Source organism: Amaranthus tricolor, chromosome 6 (assembly GCF_026212465.1).
Source record: "Amaranthus tricolor cultivar Red isolate AtriRed21 chromosome 6, ASM2621246v1, whole genome shotgun sequence".
NCBI classification, from domain to species: domain Eukaryota; kingdom Viridiplantae; phylum Streptophyta; class Magnoliopsida; order Caryophyllales; family Amaranthaceae; genus Amaranthus; species Amaranthus tricolor.
This window is the reverse complement of record NC_080052.1, coordinates 20,442,145-20,469,853: the sequence shown is the minus strand read 5'-3', so window position 1 is coordinate 20,469,853 and position 27,709 is coordinate 20,442,145. Positions and strand designations below refer to the sequence as shown.

The following is a 27,709-nucleotide window of genomic DNA, read 5'->3' as shown; positions in this document are numbered from 1 at the left end:
ACAATTTTAAAAAATTACAATATTTTTTTAACTTTGTATTTATAAATTCTTAACTAAAATATATTACGTAATTTAATATTGATGACCCTATTTTTTGAAGCCTTATATAATTGAATAAGTTAAACATGGTTAATACCTCGCCTGCATATGGTCAATGGTAAAGCCTGACAACTCTTTCAATTCCGTCAAATTTGGGATTTCTTATTACAGGTCAAAATATTATACCTCCAGGCTCCAAGTTTATTAGAACACTGCTTTCTAAACATGAAATGAAGCAGCCTTTTTAGCCATCCAATGTCAAGAGTCAAAACTGATAAATAATGGGATTCATGAATCAAATCAAAGGGAAGTTTAAATCAGAACTTTTGATTCGAACCACCCAAACACTTTGGTGGTCTACCCTTGAACTCCACAGAGCAGAGATGGGCTTTTGAGGGAGTGTACCTAACAACATTGAGCAGCATAACTATTGAGCTCAGCATGCCGAATCTTCAAAAGGCGGTAAGCCCCACTCGGCAGGATTAAAGTCCAATAAGGATTGCAGAACTTGATCAGCAATTGTATGAAAAGAGCTGTCTAGTCTTCGATCAGGAACCATAACCACAGACCTGCATGACACCAGTAAAAAGATTGCAAAACCATATGAGGAATCGAAAATACGGATTTCAAGGGGAATACTCGGTTAGACTAGTGTTTCAGGGGTTTCCCTTTTACCCTTGTAATAGGAGTTTATTTCTCACAATCTACAGATTGGATTAATTCCCTATCCCCCTTGCCCGTAGGGATCTCTAGCAGTTCCCGGATTTCAGAAAGGCAAATACCCATGACTCAAAATTTCCTTCCCGCACTACATGAAACACTTCCGGAAGTCCATAGAAAAATGATTGTTATTTGTCTAAAGTTAGGAATTTATCAATGGGTATTACAAAGATTGCATGGTTTCATGTCCTCTTAGTACTTAAACCACAACTTGTTAGCTCTAAGACATTCGCAGGCGCTCGTTCTAGGCATATCAGCATAAAGAGACTATTCAACCGCAATTGCGTTTCACGCAACCACAAGAAAAATGCAAATGATTGAGAGGTAGAAGAACTTACATCCCAGCATTCTTAGCAGCTTGAACCCCTGATGGTGCATCTTCAAATACAAGACATTTTTTTGGATCAACAGGTCCACCCTACTTGTAAATGGTTGATTATTAGTTAAAGATTACCAATTTTAATCCAACATTTTCATGATTTTCATGCAATGATCCCACTTATGGATTAACTATGAATAATACCAACTTTAGGGGTATTTGCCTAAGGTAGCCCGATGACCTGTTATAGCAGGTAATTTCTATAAAAAGTAAATTGAAAATTAATGTAAAATTAGAGAAAAATTTTGAAATTATATAAAAAATTTTGAATGATCAACAAAATCATAAAATTTTTTTAACAATTTTTTTTATATTTTTTTCGATGTTTTATTTTAATTTATCTTTTTTTTATATAAAATAAAACTTACTACAGTAAGTCATCTGGTTAACAGGTTTACTCAAGAAAAATATCCCCCAAAGTTAGGATTATTCATGGTTAATATTAATGAATAGGTGGGATTATTGTAGGTAAATCATGAAAAGGTTGAATTATTCTAGGTAATTTTTCCTTAATTAAATTACATGATTAAATCATGATTCAGGAAGGGTTTATTGAGAATTTACCTCAAATCTTCTGGCAGCTGCCAAAAATCCATCAGGAGATGGCTTTCCTTGCTTGACTTCAGGATCATCTCCAAGGACAACATGGTGCATCAAACCAAACAGTTCTCCATGTCTTTGAGTCTTCAGCTCAAAATGCCGTTTATGCGAGCTACAATACAGAGATGTTCAACACGTCGACAATCAGGAATTTCTATTGTCTTCACTAAAATTAGTATATGTAAATGTGTTAACCACCAACATCAGGTTGTCAAGAGTAGAGCTTTATTTGATACTGATAACCACAACTACATAGACGTTATCTAATCACCACAATAGTATAGAAGTATACATTATCTGCTCATGACGACAACAGAGACAAATATATATGAATAGAAGAACAGAAACACAGAAAGGTTCCATTAAAAGAAGTTTACCCAGTAGCTACGCAGATTGGTACACTATGTGCACGTAAATGCTTGATCAACCTGCTGGCCCCTGCATCGACAAAGTAAAATCAATCGATTAAGCATGTGATAAAAAGGATGGAAACAGATCAAAGAAAAACAGGAGGAAAGAGAATAGGACATCGCATTTCAAGTGTTATTAGTTCATTAAAACAATGTGGTTTCAGTTACTAAATGATTTAAGATTTCGTGGTGTAGAGAAACAAAATGGGGATGAGAGGAATCTGGAAATCTCAGTGTCGAATCATATAGAATCCCACCAAAAACTAAGGCAAAATGCATTCTCTTTCCATTTATCATGAAGTATCTTGTTGAAATATTTGAAGTATTAGTGACTGATAACTCCAAAGTAATTCCATGATAAGAGATCATGAATGATCTAATTCAAGACTTGAGTGAGCCCAAATTTAAGTCTTTAGAAACACCAAAGAATTGTTGGCCACTTGGGTTCTTTGATGTCTAGAGAAAAGTTCGGCAAAATTAAAAGAGCGAGACTGAAGCACTGACACCGACAAGTCGTTGTCCTCTAGCTCCAAAGAAATACTTAGGGTCAAAAGGCCCCACAACTCTTCGGTTCAAAGGTGACGAGTCGTAGCCTGTCTTGTAATAGTCTTTGTAAATTTTTTTTCATATCAAATGAGCGATTATAAATCTTGAAGTGTGTGCATTGATTTATGCACATGAATAGGGAAATCATAATCAAAACTAAATCAAATGGAGGTTACACATTAATGGAGATGAATACATTTAGGTTGCATTTGGGAACACGTATTTCATTTTAAATTGTAGATTTCTAATATGGAATCATTTATGAAGAATGTGAGAATGACAAGGTTTGAAAAGTCATTCTCAAATCCTCATCTTTAACCATTTTTAAAACATTGTGAGCCTTGCAATCTCATAGAAATACCAATCTCTTATAGTTTATCCACATGAAACAACAATTCTATCACTCTTGTCTCTTGCCAAGACAAGTGATTACATTGTATCTTATGAAGCTTGATTCATTATAAACTCAATGCATTGTAGGAATTAGAACTTAAGGAAAGCAATATATGTGCCTTGTGTGTAATCTAAATTTCTTATATAAATCATCTCAAGTAATGTTAGTGTTTATTACTTTATTGCAATATCAAGAAGGGTGGAAGAAAGAAAAATCTCAATTAAAACTCAAGTATCAAGAATACTACATTTATTTGCATTTTTACTCGACAAATTTTACACAACATTGCTCATACTTTTGTCATTGTTGAATGTATGTACCAAGATGTACAATTGGATCATTGTACATATAAAAGTTCACCAACACATCTATTTTCTCTCCAAGCAAAGTATGGAGAATTATAGCTGATTAAAGCAATTATACCCGTAACTTGCCCTGCAGTCAACAATACAGAAGAGCAAGCTCAACACTGTCCCACACAAAAAAGTCTCAAGTTTATGGGGCTAGTGTCTTTTCTCGTACTTGACAATATAATCAATCAAATGACTTCAGAGCAGAGACAGGACCTACAATGGGGGGAGAGGGGGCAAAATTTTTGTAGCAAAAAGGATTTTTAGGTAAGAGGTTGACAATTAAAGGAGTATAAGCTATTCGAGCATTTTTCGTTATGTTGACATTGACACCAGCAAATATTGTGATTTAAACGTTGAGTTGGAGTAATTTGCGTCACCAGTACCCTATATACACAAAATAATATTCACTGATTTTCAAGGTGGGCCACGGCTAACCTTTACCCACTAGTAGCCCCGCCCCTACTTTAAGAGCTAGCAGCATCAGCCCCAGTCAGTTCACAGTTTCTGCCTCTAGTAAGTTATTACTTATTTTTCCCAAGGATGAATAACAAGCTACGACATCTGTTTCCTTAATGTACATTTTCTGTAAAAAAGTTGGCTTAGTTGTAGAGGTTGGAGGTAATTAGGTTCTGTAAGCATGTTACAGTCTGAGAAGCAATAATAAAAAAAACTTTTGCTAGAAGTCTGAATATAAAGCAAAAAAGCCCAACTGGGAAAGGATGGGTATAATTTCAGAGGACACAGTAGGATGATCAAAAACTGAATATCAGAAGAAAAAACATACTGTGAATTATGGAAGCGTACCTGGCATAAGCTCACTAGTTGGAAACATGCTCCGTAGCATTGCCTCCCTTTCTACAAGAAAGTCCTCTGGCGAAAGAGAGTCACTGATTCCGGTTTCTTCCACAAAGATCCTAGCAGCTTCTATTGCTTTTCTCCCCATCATTCTTGCTTTAAGAGACCAATTAAAAGTCTTATTGTATCTAGCTAGTATTTTTTCTTGAACTTCAGTATAAAACTTCTCAGTATCTGTAGCAATATAAGACGTTAGAGTGGATTAAACTCCCATACATAGCATTACACTAAGCTTCTCTAGAGCAGCAACAGCTTTGAACATTATGGGTAACAAACTAACAGGACTATCAGCAAAAACCAGACAAAATCATGAAATGCACTTATAGCTGATACTAATTCGTTATTAACAGAGTTTAGAAGCGTATGATGACTGTGATTATGCGTATGATACGCATCGAGTAGAAGCAGGAGACAATACAAGGGGCCAAGTGGGTGATTCAAAGCAACGATCTGGCACATAGTTCTGGAGGATCAGCAGATTTCAGCAACGAGAAGACAGCTTAAAGCGAGAAGTAGGCACAGTTAATGACTCAATACTATCTTCTAAAAGTTGGGAGTTCAAGAACGAAAGCCACATGCATTGCATGTACTAGCTAGCATACGTTATAGGATTGCATAGTCAGTATTCTAATACGAGTAGTAGTATTCTAACTAGCTTAAAATCAGTTATTCTAGTTAGAATAAAGTTGGTATTTTGATTAGTTTTGAAGTATAACTCTTAACTAGAATATAAGTAGTACCTCTATTTTATTCTATTCTTGTTAATAGTGATAATTACCTGATAACGATATAATATAACTTAGGGCTACAAAAAGAACACATTGAGTTTTACGCAACATTTCAATCAGTTATCAAATATCGTTTATCTTTGTGCAAGTGAACCCATTGTTCAAAAATTATAGTTTATTTTGTTGTGACTCAAGTAACGAAGTGTGTTAGAGGTTAGGGCGTGAACCTAAACAAAGACAAATCGTAATACTTTCGAGTGAGCATCCATTGTTGTGGTTGAGTAACCCCTCAATAATTATCCTTCAAAGCATGTTCAACTTTAGATTTAAAGGGCACACGACTACCTATGGCATTACTGGGCACTAGGTGCTGTTTTAGATCAAATGGGAAGACTAGTCTAGTAGGTGAAACTTGAGAGTTTATTTGATCTACAAATCCCTCATCAGCTATCAATACAACTAATATGAAACAAGTCTCATACCTAAAAATGGCCTCAAATTCATTGAATTTGATTTCATATAAGGTCCGACGTCCTTATTGGTCATAACTATGTTGGTCATGGTCATAACTCGGTTTTGTCCTTTATACCATTGTTATAGATCAAACGAAAAGATCTCATCCAAGAAGACTAGTCTAGTAGGTAAGAAAGTCTATTTCGTTTATAGATCCCGCATTTGATTGCATTATAAACTAATGTGGGACAAGCCTTAGACCTTGGTATGGCCTCAAATCCATTGCAAGTGTCAGATTGTAGCCTTTTGGCTGAAGCGTCCCAAAACCTAGATTAAAAATCTCGAAAAAAATCCATATAGAGGAATAAAGAAGGAAGAAGAAAGAAGAGAAGACCTACTGCATCAAATAAGTTTCATGTGAGCCTAAGACAAAAGTGCATTGTGAATTGCTTGACTTAAGTGCTAATAAGTTGCTCTGAGGTAATTTCTCAAAGGAATCGCCTCGCCTAGCACTATTATGGCGTCCATCCCATTGCTCGCCTAAGGTTTCCAACCTTAGGTGCCCCAAAGTACGCTTTGTAAAACTCAGCTTTCAATTAGTCAAGTAATCCTAAGTAGACAATACACATCATATATAAGAAAAAAAACATGGAAGGGAGTGGTGTAGGTGGTACTTTGGGGCTCTTTACTCAAGGAAAGCAGCAAATCTACACAAGCAACTTCAATTCTCACAAAATGATATTGGCAATGTGGATAACTGTACTCTTTAGTTTATATGAAAATATAATGGAAAGGGACCGGATCATTACTTTGATCTCAAGAAGGCCTAAAGATAATCATATAAAACTACAGTTTTCGAATGCAGGATTCAATTCCATAGAGATTACGAAATGGAGAATTCTTGGATGTTGACCTAAAGAGAGTGGTGAAAAGATACAAATGAACAAATCTACTTCTAGTATATAGTGTTTCTATAACACCCACTTTCATCAATAAACTTTGGTGGAAATGTCCTACACAACGATCACAATTTACCTAAATTCTCCTCAATGTAAAGTTCAATTGGATAGTAGCAATTCCAACGATGGAAGAGGAACTTACTAACAAAGAAACTTAAAAAGTATGAAATAAGTTTCAAATTCGACAATAAGAATATCATAACCCAAAATCTAATAATATAACAGTATAACTCTAAAAGCACGTATATGATCTATATCCCATAAGTGATGGGACAAAGTGAAGAATGTTAATAATCAACTTCAACCAATTACAAAAAAACACTTCTTATTTATGTGAAACTGCAAAACGTTTTTTTTATTAAGGATCAATTGAAAACAACTTTTTATTTTTACTAGGGTAACATTGTATACATCTAACCCCAAAACCTATCTAGCTGGAACCGTCTAACGACATTGAGGTAATGGAAAGGAAAATAGAGACCAAATATGACAAACAACTGCATTTTCAAAGATTGTGCAGACAGGTTGCAGAAATAGCAACAATGTAACACCCCAAGATTTTCTGACGTCATTAATTAATATTTTAATTAACTTTTGAGAATTTTATAATTATGTTAAATTAATTTAGAAATAGTTTTAATAAATTCCTTTTATATATGAATTTAAATATTAACGTATATTTATATTAAAAATACAATTACGATTTCTAAATAAAGAGGTTCGAATCAAAATAATTATTTTATTAAAATGTGTGAGCACAAGAAGGTGAGTTTTTTAGTTGGGCCTCGCAAGAAGATGAACCTAGGTAAATAAATAAATAAATAAATAAAATAAAAGGATGGGTTAGGATTGTGGGTACTCCTTCCCTCACTCACAAAGAAAATCACGCCACTCTTCACGCCTCCATTTCCTCTTCCCTCTCTTCTTCTCTCCCCTCTCCCTCACTGCTGAGCTGCCACTACCACCAAGGGCAGCAGCCATGACTCACCCCAAGCAGCAGACGGCAACAACAACTCACCCCGAGTAGTAGACAGCAACCGTGAGCCATCCCAAGAGCAGCTGCTGCTGCGTTTTTCCACCTCCAACAGTGGCGGCTGCCCCACACAACCACCAATTGTGGTCCACCACTACACTTACCACTCCTCTTTCACCCCTTTTCTCTTGTTCACCTAAGTAAGCCAGATCCTCTTCCCTAATTGATTTTCTCTTGTCTTTAATTAAAATTGTTATCAAGTTTATGAGTTTAGTATTGATTTTTGTATTATTTTCATTAAATCTTTTTGTGGATAAGAGTTTAATGGATGAATTGAACATATTTATGACTTAGGGTTTGAAGTATGATTAGAAATTATGGGTTGTGTTGATTGTGTGTTAGTTTCTTTGAATTTTACTATGAGTAATAATTAAAGGTGTTATCTTTTAAATTAGTAATAGTGTGGGCTTTCATGTACATTATGATGGTGTATTAGTTTATTGATTCTTGCTATGGATAATGGTTAAAAGTATTATCTTTGAACATGAAATGACTAGGGTTTGGATTGTGTTTTATGCTATATTTTGGTGGTGTGACGATTGATTGGATAACCTTACAAGTTGTTTTAAGACTTAGTTTGGTTAAATATTATTGTGATAGATTTAGTTCGTAATGGTTATGATTAGAGTTGAATATAGAAGTGGTGTGGTTGTTAAATTGGGAATAATAGTTGCTAATTGTGTAGTTTGATTGTTGCGAATTACTAGTATTCTTATTTTGTTGTTGTTGAAGTCATAATGCATAATTTTAGTAAGCCAAGAGCACAATGTCAACTTATCATCGATGGTTGCTAAAGTTACTTGTCGTGCTGTTTTGATTATAATTCTTTCTAGCTTTCAAGAATGTAACAAATGATACCGCAATTCGATAATTCTAAGATTTGCCTTATCGTTATATAAGTATTATATTAAATTTGTAAGGCTTAGTTGTGATTAGTTATTTTTGGGTAACGCGAACCGATATACACAAAAATTAGTTGATGAAAGAAACAATTCACATATACTTTTACTTTTAAATTGGTGAAAAGACTTATGTTATATTGAGTTAATGATTTTGACTTGTATTGAATGAGTTGTGTGCATGCTAGAATAATCGAAAACTCATGTTGAATGGGTGATAGTGGTTACTTAGGCATTTAGTTGGTATGACAAAGTAGTTAAGGGAACTTATTAGTTCTATTCCTAACTTGTATAGGTTCCCAGTTCATAAGAGGGATGTAAAACCTCGCTCTGTCTGATTATTGTGGCTCTTTTGGTCGTGCAGTGACGCTTACAGGTACGTACACGCTGTAATGAACCCTTATATACAATTTTCTTTAAGACATTATTGTTTATTGTGATAATATACATTGCATCGAAACTATGAGATACTAGTGAGTACACTTTATATGAAGAGCTATCGATTATGAAATCCTTGCGCCTAGACTAGTTTAGAGAATGAGAGTGTTAGTAGAAGGCGGGGACCACCCCCTTTATTTATTTAAGAATCGGATTATACCTTACTTGGAGTTAGAATGATTCCTTTATAAGTGAATTTTATATTTTGTTTGAGTTGCTCAGTGGGTTTCGGCGTTCTGCTATCCCAAGGCACACATTAATAGTCAAAAGCGGGAGTTATTCCCATTTGATAAAGTATTAGATTATGATTAGCTTGCGTGACTCAACTGGATTATGTCCGGTTGATTAATAGTCCCCTAGGTGAGATCCGACGGGATCACCGTATGGGGGGTATGAGCATACTTTTGTCATTGGGCGCCGGATGGCCGATACCGCCCCTTGACTGAGGTGTTACCATGCGGGCCTTGCAAACTCCAATATGGTGACCTCTTCACTGGTTCAGTACCCCAGTGTGTTAATTTTTCCCGAAGGTAGGACCCGAGAGGGTCGGCTGGAGGGGGTATGAGCTCATACTTTGCCATGGGCGCCGGATGACCGATAACACCCTTGGCCGTGTCACTATGCCATGAAGTGGGGAAAAGATCCACTGATAGAATGTTACTCATTGGTAGAAAGTTTATTCATTCATAGAAAGCTTAGACATTGATCGAATGTGTACTCATTGATAGAAAATTTATTCAATGATATAGTAGTTTATGCTAGTGAGAAGTGCGCCTAAGTTAAGTTACCTCGATGGAGTTACAAGTCCCAAAGATAGATTATGATCACATTTACTCTAAGATAGACAAGCTCTATAGGGTCATGTGTTAAGTAGTCTGTTAATGCCTTGGTTGAATTGATACTATGCGTGTTTTACGAGAGTTTATGTTTTGAGAAGAGGAGTGTGAAGATCTGCATTCTACCCAAGAACACATGGTTCGGGTTGGAAAAGACGTAATGAGATTAAGAAGTATAGGTGGACAATAAACGGTTACTATCTGTGCTTGTGGCTTATGAAATCATCTTATGTTGTTGTATAACATAATGTTACCTAGTAGTTGGCCTTATTATATTTGATGCTAGTTACTGACGTGTACGTGTTTGTGTTTATGTTTGATTGTTGATGACTTTTTATGATTGTCCTCCTATGACACATTAGCCTTTGGTCTAATGTTGAGCAACAGGAGGATCATAGACAGACGTAGCAGGTATTGGAGCTTCTTTTGCATTGCATTGCATTGGGGGAGAGTGATGAGGGCGAAGCATAACCTGTGTCATACCGTTATCTTTCGATTTTGTAGCTCTTGCTATCTTTTGTAAACTTTGGTTGTATATGTTTTGTTATGAGGCCTTGTGTCTTCCCTTGTATATTTGTATTTCCGCTACGTAGTTTCTAACTCTGTATGATTTTAAGGAGTTAAGTCATTTTTAAAACACAAGCGTCGACTGGAACCACGATCCATGCTTCGCATGTTGATTTGAGAAGTCGGCGACGAATCATTCCTCCGTGGTGTGAGATTTTAAAGGCAATGATGTCTTAGATTAGTTTAATGTTTTTATTGTGCTAATTGCTCTACCACATGTTTGATTTTTAGAAAAGATACTGCCGAAATTTCTACTCACCTTTTTAAAGTTAATATTTAACGTTTATCTAAATTCTTTTCCTTTTCTTTTATGTAACACCCGAATTTCCTCCCGTCCTTCACGATTTTGGTTTCGAAAAAGGGGTTGGAAATTCAGGGATGTTACAAACAAATATTTTGAGGGTGTGACAATAACTCAAATAGAGCAAAGAAATGCATTCAACAACCGCCAAACAACATGACATCCGACTTTGATGATCATAGTCCCTTCAACAATGAAGTAACAGTCAAGTAAAATAACTGTTTCCAATGAAGAGTTTCTCTCATTACTTCCAACATCTATATAAATCTAAAGACCTGGAAATTTTTAGATATTATCATTTACACTTCAAACAAAGAGATATTATCATTCCATATACTTGATATTTCTATCAAAGTATTAATTTTCTATCTGTATACACCAATCTTAAAGAGGAAGAGTGATCCTAAAGCCTCAGTGTCTGCAGAACCTGCATCCTAATTTCAAGTGACAACCACTATTCCCTTAAAAGTACCTACAAATAAGCATATACAACCCTTTATACACTTGCCATTAATATGAGGGTCGTTCTTGACCTTAGACAAGGTAGGCATTTGTCTAGGACCCAAAGCAAAGGATGCCGATGTCTGAAATTATGGTTAATGAAATAGACTCTTAAAAAAATTTGCAACATATGATAGTTCTTTTATCGGTTAAGAAGTATATGACACGCCTAAGCTACGTTGATAATGATAATTATAATATGTTCGGTCTGTCTCTGTTATTTTGCCAAACACTCGTTAAAATTCAAAATCCATTTCTGTAAAGAGAACCCATTTCATTCAGTTTGTGTAGGGCCCATAAAATGACAGTAATTTATATATGAATTATGATCCAATACATCATCAACATCCAACAACAATTCCTAGCATTCACCCTATCACTGAAGACATGAACAATTTTCAATCCCCATTAATTTTACAACTTTCAAAGTACCCACTTTTGTCTTGAAATAATAACATCATTTTAGCATAAAAATCAGTCATAGAAACCAAAAAACTAAAACCCACCCTCAAAAACTTTCTTTCTCTATTTCCCACAAGTACCCAGTACATTTTCTCAATTTATATGGCATTCAAAATTTTCGAAAGTTAAAAATCAAGAATGAAAATGAAACAGCAGAAATGCATAGAAAATTAAAATTTAATTGAAAGACAGAGAAATAAGTGTAACCTAATAAGAGACCATCCATATCGAATATGATATGAGTAATAGTGGGTTTAGCAGCAGCTGAATTGGCGTCGACTGAGGCGGAATCAACATCGGAATCTGCCATTAGAGCTGCAGCACAGGTTTCTCAAATGAATGATTTAACACTAAACTACAGCAAGCAAGACACTTTATTACGTTTTAATCTTGTGGGGTAAATTAACGAATCAGATTCCAAATTTTCTCTTTTTTGCATCGACGATTGACGAATCAAAACCTTCTTTACGCGAACTCTTTGGATTTTAGAATGGTTTTGTCAGGTGGTGCTTTTACTTTAGGCTTTTGTTTGGTCAAGAATTTTAAAAACTAAAAATAATATGTGATGTTAATTATTTTTATCATAATAAAGAATCAACATTTGTAAACAAATTTATTAAAATATACTATTTTTGAAGAATTGGATAGGGTGATAAAAGGGTGGACAATGAGAATCAAACTAATTTTATTCGGACAAAGCGGCATTCCAATAAAAATAAGACTTGATTTTCATTCAAGCTAATCTTTTAACATCTGATTTTTATAGCTAAGCAACACACCATATTTATCACATGTACTTTATTATTGTAGACGTGGATCCAAAATCGAATGCATTATCTCATGAGTCGCTTCTTTAGTTTTTTTTATTTTTCTTTAGTCCCTTTTCACTGGAGTCTGAATTTGTTATATGTTTCAACTTGAGTTGAAGATTAAATAAAGCTACATCTTTTGTTATTGCATCACCTAGAAAGGTCCCAAAACTTAGTTACTTATTTTGAGCTTTTTATCTAAAATAATAAAGCTTTTAGCATTAAGTCAGCTAGTGTATGGTTAGAAGACGACTTAAGTCAGCTAGTGCATGCTCAGAGGACAGCTTAAGTTAGCCTAATGCATGCTTAGGAGGTTATTTAATGATGTTTTGTAAGTTCTAAAGTTGGTTCCCATGCTTCAACGTTTTTCCCCTTTTCTTGCTTAATTATTATCGTTCTTTTGTTGTTTATATAGCTCTATATTAAGAGAGCGTATGTTAAGTGAATAATTAACCTTGTTATGAATCAAAATCTCGTGTTTTCATCTTGCCAATTATTATGTATGTCCAAAGTTAACAAAAGTTTTTTAATGCATAGAGTGTGTTCTTGAGTAATAAACTAGGAGATATTACGTTTCTTTTGTCTGTAGCCTAAACCTCATTGCATATAGCCTATTCTTGTCCTTTGGTTGTCCTATTTTCATCCAAACATATAATACGTCCAAAATACTATATTTTTCCTGTTTATTTGTTCTTTTCTTCTTTAAATCATTTCGAAAGTCTTGAATTAACACTTATATCGTCACCTTCTAAAGTTGCTAAGAAAGAAAAAGAAAAAAAAACTATCTTGTAACATATAATGAGTTTGAAAAAATAGTGGATGAAAGTGGTGGCAAACTTCTTTGCTGGTTCTAAGGACTAAAGATCATATTAGCACTTCTTGTGATATCTCATCTGCCTTAATCATTTATTAGAAGAGTATAGAGTTTATTGGCTTGCTCAAGGGCCTCCTACCAATTAGAGATATTTAGCACGTCATTGACTTGATTTCCAAAATACCTTTGCCAAATAAAGTTGTTTATAAATGTAACTTTGTTGAACATTCTGAAAGCTCTCAAGCTTAAGTAGTGAGTCACTCTTTTTTTTCCAGCTGTATTTTTTGTTTTATTTCTTTTGGTTTAGAAGGCTCCTCCTTGTATATATACCTCTAGCCTGGGTATTTTTCGATGATGAACAGAATGAGATAATTGCTTCTACCTTGTGCTCTTTTGATGATTACTCTTCCATGGCATTCTTCCAATTCTTCCAAGGAATTCTAACATGGTATTAGACGCCATTAAAGGTTTTATGATTTCTCCTTCCTCTATTCCGCCATTACTCTTTCAATTTTGATTCTTCTGCCTCAAATTTTTTTTTTTTTCTGTTTTTCGATTCTTGAATCGCCCTTTGTTATTGATATCTCCATTGCATGTGTTCTTTACCTATTTCTATTCTTCGCGTTTTGCTTCATTGATTCTTTTTCCTTACTCCTCCTTCTGTTTTTGATCTTCTTTCTTATCTGTCGACCAAGTGTTTGTCGAAATGTCTGAACCAACACAAAATTCACCAAATCACAACAATCATACTCAACAAAATCAGGATCCTTGCACCATTTATGGAAGCCATTTTTACATCCATCCTTCCGATACTACCATTATTAAACTTGTTCCCGAACCCTTCAATGGGACTGGATTCATTGATTGGAAAAGATCTATTATGCTTTCCTTATCCCCTAAAAAAAACTCTGTTTCATTGATGGCTCCCTTCCTGAACCTCCTTTAAATCATATCAATTACGCCGCCTGGCATAGATGTAATGACATGGTCAAGAATTGGTTACATTGTTCTTTAGTAAAAACCATTGCAAAAAGTGTATATTACTGCAAAACTGCTGCTGAAATATGGAATGATTTGGAAGAAAGATATGGTCAAGCTATAGCTTCACAATTATATTCTTTACGGCAAAGTTTGTTGGATGTTAAACAAGAACCTGATGAATCAGTTGCTGATTTTTATACCAAAATCAAAAGCATTTGGGATGAAATTGATATGCATGATCCTTTATCTGTATGTTCATGTAATGCCTGCACTTGCACTTCTAACAAGAACAATCTACAATCCCAACAGGCAAGAAGAGTCATGTTGTTCTTGATGAAATTAACCGATGATTTCAAACAAGTTAGAACCAATGTCCTAATGATACAACCTTTACCTCCTCTAAATCAAGTGTATAGAATGTGTTTACAAGAAGAAAATCAAAAAGCTGTAACCAACGCTACTACAACCACACAACTTGAACCTATGGCTTTTGCAGTTGATAGAAGACGGTTTACTGATCCTCATAAGTATGGCAGACACACTTACCCCACAAACAATTACAATACCCATTCAAATACTGCTGCAAATAAAATGATTGGGGCCAAGAGGAATTCTATGTGGTTTTGTGATCACTGCAAAATATTAGGCCATAACATTGAACGATGCTATAAGCTTCATGGATACCCCAACACATGGAATAGGGATAAGAAATCTGCCAATCTTTGTCACCATATTGTTGATTCTGATATGCAATCTCAAGCTGGTACCTCTGATATTCCTCCACCTATCAATCTTGATCAATACAATCAACTCATGAATCTTTTATCCAAGAATCAAAATTCTGAAGGCAATAATACTGAAACACCCATAATACAAGCAGGTACTTCTCCGGTTCTTTTCTCTAGCTATAAATTTTGTATGATGAGCTCCAGAAATCCTATTTGGATTTTGGACAGTGGCGCCACAGACCACATTTGCCATGATTTAAGTCTCTTTTCTTCCTATACTCCCTTACAATCCCATGCTCACACTATTACCATACCTGATGGTAGACAAATTGATATTAAACATATTGGTTCTGTTCTTTTACCAGGAAATATCACTTTGAGAAATGTTTTCCATGTTCCTAATTTTCACTATAATCTTATCTCCATACATAAATTGTGTCTTGACCTCCAATGTGACATCACTTTCACTGCTTCTTCTTGTATGATCCAGGGCCCTTACTCGACCCATCCTCAAGTTCTTGGTAATCTTCATCAAGGCCTCTACTGCACAACACATGAAATCCAGTCTTCCATCAATCAGCTACACACACCTGTTCCTAGCATCTCTTGTCATGCCATCCATGTCCCAAATGCAGATCTTACTAAACTATGGCATCTCCGTCTAGGACACTTGCCTTTTTCTCAACTACAGACTGCTACCAAGAATATTGTTACTCTTCCATCTATAGAATGTATTTGTCAAGTTGGTCCTATAGCAAGGCAAACTAGATCTTCTTTTTCCCTTAGTACAATAAAAACAACTCAACCTTTTGAGCTTATTCATGTTGACATTTGGGAACCCTATAGAGTTCCTACATATACCAAATGTAATTTTTTCTTTACTATTGTAGATGATTACTCAAGGCATACTTGGGTTCATTTCTTGAAATACAAATATGATGCTATTTCAATTCTGAAAAATTTTATTGCTTATCCCCACACAATTTCAATTAAATATTAAAACTATAAGATGTGATAATGCAAAAGAACTCACAGAAGGTGCAATTTTGCAATATTACTTCACACAAGGAATTGTCTTACAAAAGACCTGTGCTGCTACTCCTCAACAAAATGGCATTGTTGAAAGAAAGCACAGACATCTCCTTGAAACTGCACGGGCTTTATTCTTCCAATCCAAACTTCCTATTTCTTATTGGAATGAATGTGTTCTCACTGCCACTCATCTCATAAATAGAACCCCATTAAAGTCCATAAACAACATTAGTCCCTATGAAAAATTATATGGCAAATTACCTAGTCTACATCATTTGAGAGTTTTTGGTTGTCTTGCTATGTCTCTACTTTGAAACAAAACAAATCCAAATTTGATCCCAGGGCTGACTCATGTGTCTTTATTGGGTATCCACCAAATCAAAAAGCCTATAAAGTCTTAAATCTCAACACTTTCAAAGTTCATATTACAAGAGATGTAACTTTCCATGAAAAACATTTTCCATTTCATTTCTCTCAATCTCCTTCAACTCCCTCTACATCTCTCTTTCAAATTTTTCTCCCTTCTACCACTACTAATTCTAGTTTCTTTGATCATGACATACCTGACATTTTCAACAACATTAACAAACCAACACATAATACTCAACCCACAGACATCACTCCTATCTCCTCTCCTTCTGACCATTCAGACCCTCCTTCCACTTCAAATAATTCTTCTGACTCCAACATTGTAGACCTTTCAGACACTCTTCACACTACCCCTTCTCTTACTCCTGATGCTCCTGTCCTCAGAAGATCTCAGAGACACACTACCATTCCACAACACTTAGATGATTTTATTTATTCTCTTCCTGGCCACTCAACTAACACCAGTACCCATTGGTGTCAACTAGCCTTTTACACACCTTCTCACTCTGTTCTTCTTGCTCACTTGAACATCCCCAAAGAACCTACCTGCTATAAAGAAGCAGCAAAGGATCCTAGGTGGGTGGCAGCCATGACAAAGGAACTACAGACCTTAGCAAAAAATCACACCTGGGATGTTGTTTCCTTACCAACTGGAAAGAAACCAATTGCATGTAAATGGGTATACAAAACGAAACTCAATGCTGATGGTACTTTGGAGAGACTCAAAGCTCGCTTGGTAGCCATAGGATACACACAGAAATATGGCATAGATTATTCGGAAACATTCTCTCCCGTTGTCAAAATGTCAACAGTCCGGTGTATTTTAGCTATTGCTGCCAGCAAGGGTTGGAGTTTATACCAACTTGATGTGAACAATGCTTTTCTACATGGAGACTTGCACGAGGAAGTATACATGAAACTCCCCCCAGGTCAGCCTCATTTACCAGATCAAGTATGTAAACTAAGAAAGTCTCTTTATGGTCTAAAACAAGCCAGCAGACAATGGTTTTCCAAACTTGCTCATGAGTTTACACATCAAGGGTTCTTCCAATCACGAAATGATTACTCCTTGTTCATTAGAAAGAAAACATCTGGGGTCATCATTGCAGCAGTGTATGTAGATGATATAGTCCTTACTGGCACTGATCAGCTTGGTATCCACAACCTCAAGCATCGTTTACATCATGCTTTTGGTATCAAAGATCTGGGCTTACTTCATTACTTCCTTGGGTTTGAAGTTGGTTACACACCTGAGGGTATCTCTTTAACACAACACAAATTTACAAAGGAAATCCTCACGGAGGCAAACATCACCACTACAAAAAGAACAACCACACCTTTACCCCTACATCTAAAGTTAAGTGCTATTGAAGGTCCTCTCTTTCATAATCCAACTCTTTATAGAAGTTTAGTTGGGAAGCTCAATTTTTTAACGAATACTAGACCAGATTTGGCTTATTCTGTGCAAACACTAAGCCAATTCTTACAAGCACCAAAGATCTCACACTTTTCTGCTCTACAACATGTTCTGCATTATGTCCACAATACCAGCAGCCAAGGTATTCTCCTAAAAGCAAGTGACAAACTTCTTCTTCAAGCCTTTAGTGACAGTGATTGGGGAGCTTGTATTGATACCAGACGCTCCATTACTGGGTATATCCTTTTACTAGGCAACTCTCCAATTAGTTGGAAAAGCAAGAAGCAGAGTACCATTTCAAGATCTTCAGCAGAAGCAGAATACAGAGCCATGAGTAGTGCTGCAGCTGAGGTAACATGGATTGTTAGACTTCTCGAGGAATTGGGTGTTGACAAACTAAAACCTGTCACCTTACACTGTGACAATCAAAGTGCATTGTTCATCGCCAAAAACCCAGTCTTCCATGAAAGAACCAAGCACATAGAACTCGATTGCCACTTCACAAGGGAAAAAGTCCTCGAAGGTCTCTTACAACTAACATATTTACCTACTCGCAATCAATTGGCAGATGTTCTCACCAAAGCTCTTCCCTCTGCACAATTTCATACTCTTCTTACCAAGTTAGGCATGTTCTCCACCCTGCCTACCTTGAGGGGGGGTGTTGGACATTCTGAAAGCTCTCAAGCTTAAGTAGTGAGTCACTCTTTTTTTTCCAGCTGTATTTTTTCTTTATTTCTTTTGGTTTAGAAGGCTCCTCCTTGTATATATACCTCTAGCCTGGGTATTTTTCGATGATGAACAGAATGAGATAATTGCTTCTACCTTGTGCTCTTTTGATGATTACTCTTCCATGGCATTCTTCCAATTCTTCCAAGGAATTCTAACAAACTTCGAGGAAATAAGGAGATTGAGAGAAAATCAAATGAATTCATTTAAAACCCTCTTTTAGTTTGTAAGTAGTTTGGTTTACTTCCTTGTTCTTCATTTGTACTCCCTCTTTTCCCAACAGTTTGCAATACTTTTCATTTTAGCCTATTTATTTAACTTTATTACAATTCTACTTGATCACATGCTTTCAGTAACAATCCATAGCACGAATTTCCTAATGCATAGTCTAAAGTAAAGTGCAACAACAATTTTAAGTATCTTAGATAAAAGAAAAAAAAAAGAAATCAACTTTATATCAAAGAAGAAAAATAATCTAGCTCACATTGAGAGCATCGCCTAAATCAACATTAGCTTGCAAAATGCTTTCAAATTGGGCTTTGAAAACAAAAGGCAAGGAATCCAAAATCTTCTTTTAATTATAACTCTTACACACTTTTAAACAATGTTCCCAAGTCCTAAATCCTAATATATTAACTTTAAATTTAAAATTTATATTTCTATATAAAAAAGGCAATCCTAATATATTAACTTTAAATTTAAAATTTATAATTCTATATAAAAAAGCAGGTGGGCTTAACCATGGGTAATTTTTTGTGTTGTTATCTACCCGTTAATCTTAAACGGGCGAGCTTGATCCACTCATACTTTAAACTTTTTTAAAACTTGTAGTCTAAGCCTGTCTATCTTTCGAGTTGGATGGGTTGGGCTTCACTGGTAGCATGCAAATGATTAGCTCTATCTCTTACACACTTTTATTATCTAGATTGAATGCCTTAATTAGCTTAAAAGGTTGTAGTATTTGGTATTCATGCCTCTAGGCAAGTTTCTTAATCCATGCTTAGATGCCTTAATCGTTTAAGTTTGCTTGGCTTAATTATGCTTTTTTCAGTCATATCCATGATTTTTAGTCTATAATGTGCGAGTATTTTTGTTTATAGGGTCAAGGGTCAAATGTTGATAAGCATAATTAGGGAACGATTTTTGGTTAATTATGTGACGTTGTTGTGTTTGTGATCTAGGGAAATAATTTGAACTTCATTGCCCATATCCTAGAGGTATTAGAATGCATGCTACAGCATCAAACCAACTGAGACAACTATCTCTGTGTGCAACGTTTTAGCGCCAATTGAATTAAATACTATTCTTTGCAGGCCCAATTTCGAAAATAACACTCTTAAAAACAGAAGGTAGCAAGCAGCGAGGAGGGGAGAGGCAGTAGCATTTTTAGTTCGTTATTCCCTTTTCTCCCTTATTATTCTTATAAACCCTAGTTTCTTTTCTTAATTTTTCTTAGATTAAATTTAATTTCTTCCATCAGTATTTTATTTTTATGGTTTATTTTGCTTAGATTTTGTTATTTCTATCCTTCTTGAGATTTATTTGAAATTCCAAAATTATTGTCAATGGAGTTTTGTTGATAAGCTTTTATGGGTTTTTGCCATTTGATCTTCAATCTCTCTTATACTTTATACTTTGTGAGTAGCTTCTAATCCTTTTTACTTTTATTATTTTAAGTTTGATAGTAAATTTTAGTTGGTTTATGTTTTGTATAAATTGCAATTACTTATTTGCTCTTGACTTTTTTCATATTTTGTCATTGGTGTTTGATTGAGATTTTAGTTTTTTGCTATTAATGGTTTTGATGTTGATGATGATTATTAATGGTATGATTATGATTAGTGAGTAGTTGTTTAGGGTTAGGGGTTGACTCATCTTGTGCTAATGGATTGATTATGATGGATAATGGGTCAATGTTGGTTTGAATGTGAATCCGGGAAGTGGGTCACTCCGCTTATTGTGTCGAGGTTACTCAGATCGCCTTTCAAACACCAACAATAGTTGGGTTTGTGGGAGTTTTGACCTCCTCTCAATGGGTAGAGTCGAGGGCAAGGGATCAACGAGAGTTGACCCTTGCACTCAACCCATGGAATGAGAGTTTTACCCTTCGCCTATGAGAGTAGAGAAGGATTGACGGGTTGTTGGATTTTTGTTGTCTCTGGGACTTGTTCTCACTCACGAGAGTGATGAGAACAAGATTCTCAGAGGCAATCCCAAGCCCAATCCAGGATCAAATCGCTCTTCGTATTTGAATCCACACCTTTGCGATCAAGCTAAAGCAAACTCTGAATTCACTATATAAGGTTCATTGCATACGAGTCAGCCCCTACCCCGATGTTTCTTTGTTTATTGCTTTCATTGTGGTGACCATAGTTTAGACCATCATCTACCCCTACTTACATGATCCCCCAACACCTAAAGAGGCTCTAAGTTTCGCAATTCATCTCCTTGTGGACCGACCCCCTACTTGTCACTACATTTGTATAGTTTTAGTTAAGGGTGTTTATAAATTTTGTTTGATTAGAGGTTTTAGTAACAACACCAAAAAGTTCTCTGTCATCGTGTCTTCGACCAACTTTAACCATTTTTGAGCTCTTTTACCCCAACTTTATAATTCTAAAATTGAGAAATGATGGAAGTATCTTAGATAGACTTTTTTCTGGGGAATTTTTGAGCATGTCCAACATGGTCGACCGCACAGGGCTTCAAAAAATTGGAGGCCTCAATATTAAATTACATAGTATATATTTAGTGTCTAAAGATACAAAGTTGTTAGAAAAATATCACAGCTTTAAAATTGCACCGGACTTTCAAAAATGTTTTCAATTTTTGCTCCGCCATGGACTTTTCATTAATCCAACATTTGTATGTTCTCTATATGATTACCTAGTTTTCTAATATGTTTATGAGCCTAAGCCTTGAGCTTTAATCTTTTATCTTGATAGCTATTTAGTGTTTATTTGAGTTTGTCCTTGATCAATCAAGAAAGCCTATTAAAAACATATCCTTTCACTTACTAGCACAAATAGGAATCTTTCATGTGGATACGATTATTACTTGTCGTAAATACATGGTATTAGATATTAGTTAGGTTTAATTAAATTGTTTAGCATAGAAGGGTTTTAGGAATTGATGCATGTGTTTTATGTCATATTTTATTCTGTCATTCATACTTATTATCTTGTGTTTCTTTGTGTCATTCTTTCACTTGGTATTAGTTCGAAAGCTTGTAATTGTTTTTGTTGTATTAACTTGTCATTGTTCTATTTGTGCCCAAGAAAAATGGAATGAAGCACAACCCGTTAAGTAGGACTTTGGATAATTGGTGGAGGCAATGAGACCAAAGAAGTTGCAACGAAAGCAAAGAAAGAAAGGCTAGAGCTATGTCGTGCCCTGGCTATTTAACTCGCTTATTTATATGAAGTTACATATTAAATTATGTGCACTTTAGGTTATAATTGAACCAAGTAAAATAATTCATTAAATTGCGTGCACTTTTTAGTTATGTGAAGTTGGACATGATGCCTACAATCAATGGTCAATCAGAAACAACTTTTTGTTAATTAATGTTATCATTAATATGAGTAAGATTGCGTATATTCGACCATTTCAAACTCCACCGAAGGTGGAATCTATTTGATGGTATTAGGTTGATGTAATGGAATCTAGGATGACTATATTGTATGCATATATGATATATCCAAATAACTTTTTGTGTAAGGAGGCGTAATAGATTATACAATAATATATATTATACACATATCTTTGCTTGTTCGAGCAACTTTATTACTCATTGGAGCCCTTTTTAACAATGAGTTGACTCAAGAGTCAAGACACAAAATTAAGATTATTATTATTATTATTATCATTATTATTATTATTATTATTATTATTATTATTAGTAGTAGTAGTTGTTGTTGTTGTTGTTGTAGTAGTAGTAGTAGGATAGAAACCCGTGCAATGCATGAATTTTTAATACGTTAACATTTCAATGAAATTTTAGATTGCAAACCATACTTTACATTTTTCCTAAAATTAAAAATTGTAATTATGGTAGTCTAATAATATAAATGGCTGATTTTAATGATCAATTAATTGAATTTTATGTCATTTTAGTTTTAAATAACAATTGATGGAAAAAAGGCTATTATGTACATTTCCTAAATTGTTGTACAATTTTATACACAGTGTAATTTTGCAGTATAATTTTCTAAATTGTGTAATTCCAATTACACTGGAATAAATGTAATTTATTCGGTAATATAATTTTCTATGCGGTGTAATTCCAGAATTTTATCAGATGATATATTCTCATTATAATTTTTTAAATAGTGCATTTATATACAACTGTGTAATTGAAATAATTGTGATTTATTGTATCCATTAATATATGAGTTTTTTCCGAAAATATAAATTTGAAAATATGATAAGTTTAAAAAATTTGAATCAGTCAAATTACATTAATAATAACCAATAAAAAAAAAGACAAATGAAATCCTCACAATCAAACTTTCTTTACAGCAAGGATGATTATTGAACCTAACTAGTTGATAATATTGCTACCTCCACTAGAGTTTGATCCAAGAAGGCGACCCAAACACATGGTCATCGCCACCACGCGGGTAAGTCCGACCCCCAAAAGTAAGTCCAAGTTTGTAAAGCAACCACTAACTAAATTCAATGAAGGAAACAACATTATTACACCCCCAAGAAACTCATACTTTTCAATTGGTGCATACTCCTCCTCAACAAAAACAATACAAGTCAAATAAAGCCAAAAGTTCATCTTTTGCATGACCGATTACGTAACAGACTCAAAATTCTCAATCTTAATCTTTCGATTAATTATTTTGAATTTTTAATTCAAATCTCTAATGCTTTGGTTATCCATTTCAAACCATCTTTTATTCCTAAACCTTTTATTTTGTAATTTCTTTCAAAAATTAAACTTTAAAATATTATTTTGTTTAAAATTTTTTTATAAGCACCAAAATATTATTTTATTATTTTATAGTACGAAAAGTAAAATTTTATTATTATATTTACGGTTTTGTAAAACATTACGTTTTAACTTTCTTCCTTAAACTAAAATTACTACTTATTATTTTAACCCTATAACTGTGATGTTATTATTTTATACATAAAAATGAGTCGTATTTTTATTATTAGCTTTAAGTATAGTTTAAGCAAAATTTTCTAAGTAAATTACATATTTTCATGATCAAATTTACCCATTATTTTAAAGTATATTCACTTGTACATACTAGAACAAAAATTTGATGAACCAAAATTCTTTCTATAGTAACCCATGATGTTCATTTTGGTTTACTATTTTAAAACACTCATAGGCCATTCGACCACTATTATAAAAAAAAGTTTGATTTACTATTTTAAATTATTACAAGTATTTTTGTGATAATAATAAAATAACAATTTAAAAAAATAATTTTGAGAAATTTTTGTAAGTTATTAAATATTGAAGTGTTTTTCTTGAATATATGAGATTTCATAATAAATGTAACTTTTAATTACTATTTAGTACAAAATATTTTATTTGCTAACTATTAGACCAAAACTTATGTAAAATGATGTACAAATACTTTTAGTATACTTGCCGCTCAAACTATGTGTGAAATATTGATTTTGTGAGATTACAAGTTTTACTTATTTTATAATTAGAAATATTGACTTTTGTGAAAATTATAAGTTTGACTTGTTTTAAAACTAGAAATATTGATTTTTGTGAAATTATAAGTTCTATTTGTTTTATAACTAGGATGTTGATTTTTGCAAACCTAATAACTTTAGTTTTTTTCTAAACTTGAAATATTGATTTTTGGTGAACTTGTTGAATTTTGGAAACTTATCCAAAGGATGCATTTTAACTTTGAATTTTAATTAGAATATTTAATTTTTTTTAAGAGAATAAAGTTTTATTTAGTGTAAAGCTGAAAATGTTGATTTTGGGAAGTTATTCAAAGAGAAATAGATTTTAGTAGCTACTTGTGGAAAATATTAATTTGGAGACTATTAATAGAATATTAAGTTATTAGTGTGAATTTAGCGAACTATTAAAAATATAAGTTATAAATAAAATTTAATGTGTAAAAATTTAATAATGAATGTATAAAGACATAAAGGTTAATTTTACGTTGTGATTAATAATTTTATTAAATAAAGAGGTTATCACCTAAGTTGATCAAAGTCAAAGTCAAAGTCAAGTTGTAGTAATAAAAATGTGATGTACTGGTGTGAATGAATATTGATTGAATGACCCTGATAGTAAGGTAATGTCGAACCACGAACCAACATGTAAAATCCCGGCGCCCGTGTTGGCCGGCATGTAAATGCAGTGTAAGACAGGGGGTCAGCTACCTATCCTGTTGAGCTCGAGCATAAATTGTATTGGAGGGGTGACGACTCCCACCACAGTTAGGGTTTAGGACTACGGTCCTCACCTAACCAGACCCTTACATATATCAGGTGTCATATTGATGTGCTTGTTTATCAGTGATAAACTTAATTAGTGTTGATGCTATGATGCATGGTACGGTTATGAGTATTAACCAAATGAACTTACTTAAGTGTTAAGATTACCAAATTGTATAAGTAGCAGTAACGTACTTCTGTCAGGATCGAGAATGGTATCTTAATGATTTAAAAGTATGGAACAGAAAAAGAATATGGTAAAAGTATACGGTGGTTTCATCTAATTATAAGTTCGTACTTAAATTATTATTTTATAAATGTAGCGTATAATTTCCATATTTTGAGCTGGATAGAAAGTTATGCTCGGCGTTAAGTGCTAACTGATTCAATCGGCTGTCATCCGTATCATGGATGGCAGCATTTTGCAGGATTTAGTTCAGGTTCCGATCCAGGCCGCAACAATTACTTTATTGAGAACTTAGCTGCCATTAGTATCTTTATTGATGACTTGATTATGATGTATTTTTTTTCTTTTTGAGCAAACAATATTTCTTATCAGATGTAATATTTTACTTTTGTTTTAAACAATTTCAGTTGTTATGATTTAAAGTTTAACAGTTCAGCATTTTGAACCTTCCGCAATATGTTTGTATTAAACATTATTATTAAATGTTAATTATGTATCGAGATTGCTGCTCGTGTTACAGATTAATTTTTTTAAAATGACTAAAAATAAGCAAACAAGTTTTATATCAGATCGTCTCAATATGAGACAAGTACATATAATTAATTCATTTTTCTATTTGAATATTTATGAGTTAATAGCGATCATTTTAAAATTATAAATAATAATTTCAAGTTTATAAATAATTACTTTTAGATAATAAATACACATTGAGTCAACTCAAGATGATCTCACCGTAAAATCCTCTCATTTGACATTATATGAAAACAATTTGTATATTTTTTTTCCATCATTTATTTTATAGGTGGTCACCACTCACCACTAACCTTTAACCTTTTTATTTACAAAATAATTTTGGTTTGTAAAGAAGATTTTTGATACTTAAGGTTGATTGTCTAAGTACGCAATTGTGTGAAGTCATTTTGATCGATTTGAATATTAGTCATAAAATAGAATATACTATTTTGTTGGGGGTTTTTTTTTTTTTTTTTTTGTTATTCTTGTTAGTTTTGACTTTTTAAGATTAATGTTTGATAACTTTGACCACTACTTTTTTTGAAATTGAATTAAGAATGATATATTTTGAAAATGTTGATTACCAATTTGTTTATATGTGTGACCAAAACTTTAACAATATTTTCTTTGTTCTCCACCGTCATCGAATCCTTCATTCCTCTTTTGACTTTCTTTTTATTTGTTCTTTGTTGTAAACTAATATTCAGAATAAGAAGTTTGTATTTAGTGGATACATGCTCTTTTGGAATAATATTACAATTTAAGAAATTAATGCCTATATATATCATCTTTATCAAGAAGTAGTCAATTTTAATTGTTATAAGTCACTAAATATTAATTTTCTCTCATTTTAACCATGTGTTAGCAACCAAAAAATTGTATAAAAAGGCAAAATCTAAAATGAATGCTCATTTTAGATTCTTAATTTTATAGCCAAAACCTCCAAAGCCATTATCATAGCGATTACGACTAATACAACAAATAAACATTCTACTGACTAGCAATTTCGACTAGCAAATTTCGACTAATCATTTTATTGATGCAAATTTAGTCGGAATATTTTGATTGATTCACCGACTGACACTGGATAGTCAGAAAATTCGACAATCTCCCACTCAGTTAGTGGACATTAAGAAAATGAGAAAAAGAAACATCCTTTGTTTATAAGAGACAAAATGGATTAGAGATAGATCCAATATCAAAGTAGGACAAAGACAAAAAGTTAAATAGTGGTGCATATTCGAGAGAAGATAGAAATCGAAATGAAGTTAGTCTTATTATGGATGAAAGAACAACTAAGGATGTAGCTGAGGTGTGTAAGAAGAACGATAAGATCTAATATGGAACAAAACATATCCATGGCTGAAAGGTTGTACATTGGAGGAGATTTGAATAGGCAAGCTGGAGTAAGTTGCTATAGTTACAAAAGCACTCATGTTTAGGGATGAGCATGGGCCCACCCTATAATAGCCCTATGTTTAAACCTCTTTTAATCTTAACTTAAATAGCCTTGAGTATGGATTAGTGCTAGTAACATATCTAGATGTTTATCCTTAAGTGCCAAATATACTGAGAGTTTAATTTTTCTTTTAAACTTTTAAGTTTGAATAAACCAAGTCTTATTTTGTTTAATGTTATTATTCTAAACTTGTTTGATTTGATAAATATATTAATTTGGTTTCTTATTGTAAAACTTTACCAAGTACAGGTGACTGTAGCAAAGATATTTATTTACATTCATGTAATGAATGTGAAAAATTGTTGGAAGTATTCAAGAACTGAAAATGAGAATGGAGAACCGAGAAACTTAAAATCAAGTTTGAAATGTACTTTGCATATCTTGTGAATATATTATGATTATGATCATAGTATTACATTGTTGAGGAGTTTGTACTTAGCGTTAGGCGCTGATTCCGATTCAAATGGTTGTCATCCGTATCATGGATGACAGTATTTTGCAGGAAAGTGTAACTTCAAGTTTCGATCCAGGCCACAATATTTATTTTCTTTATCAAGAATTTAGCTTCATTTTATTTTACTTATTAGTGACTTTGATGATCATAGTGTATTTATGCCTTTATTATGGTTTGAGAAAACAATATTTGCTATTCTCTCAATTGTAATATTTTAAACTTTTGTTTTCAAACGATTTTAAATTTTAATAGATTTTAGCAGTTTGAGAAAACAATATGTGTCATCATCTTTTATGATTTAGATATAAATATATTCTT

The 27,709-nt window shown here is 33.5% G+C and overlaps 1 protein-coding gene across 1 annotated transcript; it reads right to left on the bottom strand.

The window, feature by feature from the left end:
- Positions 1-148: 148 nt before the first annotated feature.
- Positions 149-12,033, bottom strand: LOC130814678 ((DL)-glycerol-3-phosphatase 2-like). Its single transcript, XM_057680822.1, has 6 exons — positions 11,681-12,033; positions 4,246-4,470; positions 2,116-2,176; positions 1,703-1,850; positions 1,098-1,177; positions 149-608 (listed from the first exon to the last, which is right to left on the bottom strand). Exons 1-6 carry the CDS (start codon positions 11,781-11,783, stop codon positions 476-478), a joined length of 750 nt encoding a protein of 249 aa, XP_057536805.1. The 5' UTR covers positions 11,784-12,033; the 3' UTR covers positions 149-475.
- Positions 12,034-27,709: the final 15,676 nt, after the last annotated feature.

Bases quoted from the DNA above. Each gene is read 5' to 3' on its own strand.
- LOC130814678 (XM_057680822.1), bottom strand. From the start codon at position 11,783: ATGGCAGATTCCGATGTTGATTCCGCCTCAGTCGACGCCAATTCAGCT. The intron at 1,178-1,702 runs GTAAATTCTCAA...ATTTACAAGTAG, and splicing joins CAGCTGCCAGAAGATTTGAG to GGTGGACCTGTTGATCCAAA. The intron at 609-1,097 runs GTAAGTTCTTCT...GGTGTCATGCAG, and splicing joins GCTGCTAAGAATGCTGGGAT to GTCTGTGGTTATGGTTCCTG.